Source organism: Antrostomus carolinensis, unplaced genomic scaffold (genome assembly GCF_000700745.2).
Source record: "Antrostomus carolinensis isolate BGI_N321 unplaced genomic scaffold, ASM70074v2 scaffold25962, whole genome shotgun sequence".
NCBI classification, from domain to species: Eukaryota; Metazoa; Chordata; class Aves; order Caprimulgiformes; family Caprimulgidae; genus Antrostomus; species Antrostomus carolinensis.
The window spans coordinates 1-3,447 of record NW_010298011.1 but is presented as its reverse complement, the minus strand read 5'-3'; the positions used below and the strand labels follow the sequence as shown (position 1 = coordinate 3,447).

General features: G+C 40.0%; 1 protein-coding gene across 1 annotated transcript in view; it reads right to left on the bottom strand.

The window, feature by feature from the left end:
* Positions 1-3,043, bottom strand: part of SF3A3 (splicing factor 3a subunit 3) — a gene marked incomplete at its 5' end in the record, with an annotated part of 6,882 nt that extends 3,839 nt beyond the window's left edge. The window contains 8 exon segments of the mRNA XM_010162317.1: positions 1-9; positions 353-430; positions 794-862; positions 1,210-1,348; positions 1,718-1,800; positions 1,886-1,977; positions 2,380-2,452; positions 2,938-3,043. The exon segment at positions 1-9 is cut by the window's left edge and continues 92 nt beyond it. Of these exon segments, the coding sequence (XP_010160619.1) occupies positions 1-9; positions 353-430; positions 794-862; positions 1,210-1,348; positions 1,718-1,800; positions 1,886-1,977; positions 2,380-2,452; positions 2,938-3,043 (649 nt within the window).
* Positions 3,044-3,447: the final 404 nt, after the last annotated feature.

The following is a 3,447-nucleotide window of genomic DNA, read 5'->3' as shown; positions in this document are numbered from 1 at the left end:
TCCAGAGTCCTATGGAGAAGCAGGGAGGAAATGAACCCAAACCATAGCTTTAGATGTCCCTGTAACTATTTAAAATCATGCAATAAAATCCTAAGTTTAGCTCTTAAGAGATCATGAGATTTCCTATTATTTTTGTCTTCATTCCTTAAGCCAAATTCTTCTATACAAGAGACTTCAGTAAAGAACACTTTTCAAAACAGTAGATTGCAGTATCCCCTGATTGGTCCTCCATATTTTGTCTTTCAAATATTATTAAAGTAATTCTTGTACAACAGAGACGACAAAACAAGTATGTCATAAAGGAATGCAAGACAGGAAGACCTCAAAAACAGAAAAGGAGGTATAAAAAGACTGTGCCTTACCCGCCACATTTTAGTCCCAGGGCCAGTAAAGCTGATTTTAATCTGTCCAGTCCCAGGGAGGCCAATTCCTATTCAATTGCAGTAAGAGAGAAGCTATTAAACAAATACAATATAGATGTACATCCATTTTAACTCCTAAAAAATCCCACAACAAACAAACAAACAAACAAAAAAAAAACCCCAATCAGCATTCAAGGAAGGACTGTCAAGGCTGCACCACTGAAAAATGAGGAATGTGACAAATCTAACCAGATCTTTCACTTTACATCCCCCTAAAGGGAGAAATTAAGTCACCACATAATCAAAGTTTTATTCAGAGAGCACAGAGCCAGAAGTGAAAGTGCAGCAAGTAAAATTATGAAAATAAACAAAATGACTAAGCTTCCACCTGCTCAAAATTTAGCACTAAGTGAAGAGCACTGAAAACATACCTCCCAAGAGGAAAATGCTGAGAGATCCAGGTGGGCTCCAGCATGAGTGAGTGCACTGCTGGTCTCTTTCTGCAAAGAAAAAACACATGCAAGATCTCTGTGACACCCTACAACACTGCACACAATATAATACTCTAACATCAAGAAAAGCAGTTAATTTCACAGAGAAAAATTCTTCCACTAAACTGAGCAATGGAACAATAGAAAAGATACAAGACCAGCAAACCTTGAAAAAGGTTAATTTCAAACCAGTTACGTTGGTTTTCTAATTCAAGTTAGTATTAAATCACATTTTTGTGATACAAAACTACACACCTCACTATTAGACTTAAACTCAGTGATGACTTTACACAAATGATTCTTAGAAAATCTTTCACAAATACAGAAGCATTCACACGAGCTTAACGAGTGCTCACCGGCCAGCCAGGGAATGTTCCATTTTCCCACTTCTTCTCAAACTCAGTCTGAATCTTCCCAAAAAGTTCATTCTGGTCCAGTAATGGTTTCACTCGATCTGTGTAATCCTGTAGGTACTCAAGAAGCATTTCAAGGTACCTGGCAGAGTAATAACGAGCACAGGTAATTCGGTATCAACCTGTAACACATTTATCTAACCACATCTTTGGAAAGTAATTACCCACTAGTACTCCAAAGGGAAATCATCAAAATTACATCAGTTTTCAACACAGGATGCAGCAGTTACAAGGAGAAAGTCCTAAGATCCTTCCACAGAGTAGAATGTGGCTTTTCACATCTTTTCTGCACTGCATGTTTTCTCAGGGTATGGCTGAGTTACTATAGCTCAGTGACCCAACTTATATGAGTTAAGTTTGATTGTATTATATTCTTAGCAGCTGGACACATAAAGAAGTAAATTTCTTCCATCACCTGTCATAAAAGAAGCAGACAGGCAAAAAGGCTCACCTCTTATATTCAGCATTTTTTCTCTCCTTGGGAATATCAAAGAGTTGGTCAAATGTGGATAAGTAAGTGATGTAATCCAGTTTCTAAGAACAAAAAGTTTGAGTCAGGCTAGCCAAAGAACACTGGCCTCAAGCACTGAAGTTACCCAGACCACATGCAGCCACTTACCTCTGATGATTTTAGGTTAATGTACTTGAGATAGCAATCATGCAGATCTAGGTATCGTCCATACCCTTCCTCATCTGTGAACTCCACCAGATCTGTAGGAAAGATTGTTAAGAGCTTTATTATGAGCTTCATCTTCCCTACTTATCATTCATATGCTTTATAACTTTAAAAGGTTGAACCGTGGACTAATTTATGATTAAGGAAGATGTTTACAGTGCAGGTGGGATACTGATGGATCAGACACCTGACTGCTGCTCTGTGTAAGCACACGAGAACATTCCTGAAGAGAAGCAACACTACTGTGGAACATTCCAGAGAGCTACAGTTCAGAAGAATTTAAATGACAAAAGAACAATTTTCAGAAGTCATTTAGTAAAGGGAAGGCAGAACTCTGAAACGTGCAAAACAGCACAGACAACTCACTAAATAACATCTCTCAAGCAAGCACTGTTATTTTCACTTAAACTGGCCTCAGAGAAAAACTACAAACTTACTTTGAGCTTCTTCACTTGGGTTGTCTCTGGCCTTCAACAGTTCCTCAAACTCCACTGACATCGGAACACAGATCTTCAAGGACAGACAGAAGTCACAGAAGAAATGATTACTTCAGCTAGTGTCCCACAAGAGTTAATATAAAATCACAGTAGGTTGCAAACAATAGAACTGCTAACTGAAAAGGTATCCAAAGCTTTTCTTCACTGTTACTTTTGCACGAAGAAAAAAAAGTCTGACTTTTAGGCAGCATGAGACAGGCAAGATGAAAAACCAGTTCAGCAGCAGAATGCTCCTGAGCTAACACACTGCAAGCACAGAATGCTGTTAGCATCTGGCACCTTCTCCTACTCATGCTGCTCTCGCAGGAGCTTCCATACTGCCCCTGAAGCACCACCTAACCTTGAACATATTCTTTTCTCAAGTGACATTTTAACGTACTTAATACTCGTATATTAAGGCAATTACACTGGGGAAAAAAAAAAAAGGTCTGTTTATTGCAGGGATAAGGTCCAACAGACCACAAATCACCTATTCCTATGCATTAGATAACCACCTACCTCATTTGGGTGTTTCCGGTGAAATTCCTTAATTTGTTTCAGTCTGTTGTAGAATTCTGCAAATTCATTTGGCCCTGAAATGGCGCTGAGTTCTTCCTTCCGTAAGCTGCGAGTTCACGAAAAAGGAGATATTACAAGTGGAAAGGAAAACACATTAACACCAATACCATCTTTTTCCAGGTCCAGTGCTGCATTTCGATCACACAAACTCCACTAAGACCAACTGCAAACCTCAGCAAGCCACATCAGACCCTCACAGCTGGCCAGGCTTACGGGGCGAGGCTCCAGGTCACGTCTCCCACCGAACACTCTGTACTCTCCACTCACAAACCTCCAAGGCAACTCAGGACCTCTGCCCATGAGTTAAACCAAGACAATAACAAAACACATACAGCCAGCGGGTCCATATCCGACGTACACTCTGCCCTCACAGGTTCAGCCTCCAACACTCGATTCCCATCTCACGTACCAGCATCGCTCCTCATGTATTTACAAGGGACTAAGAATCAT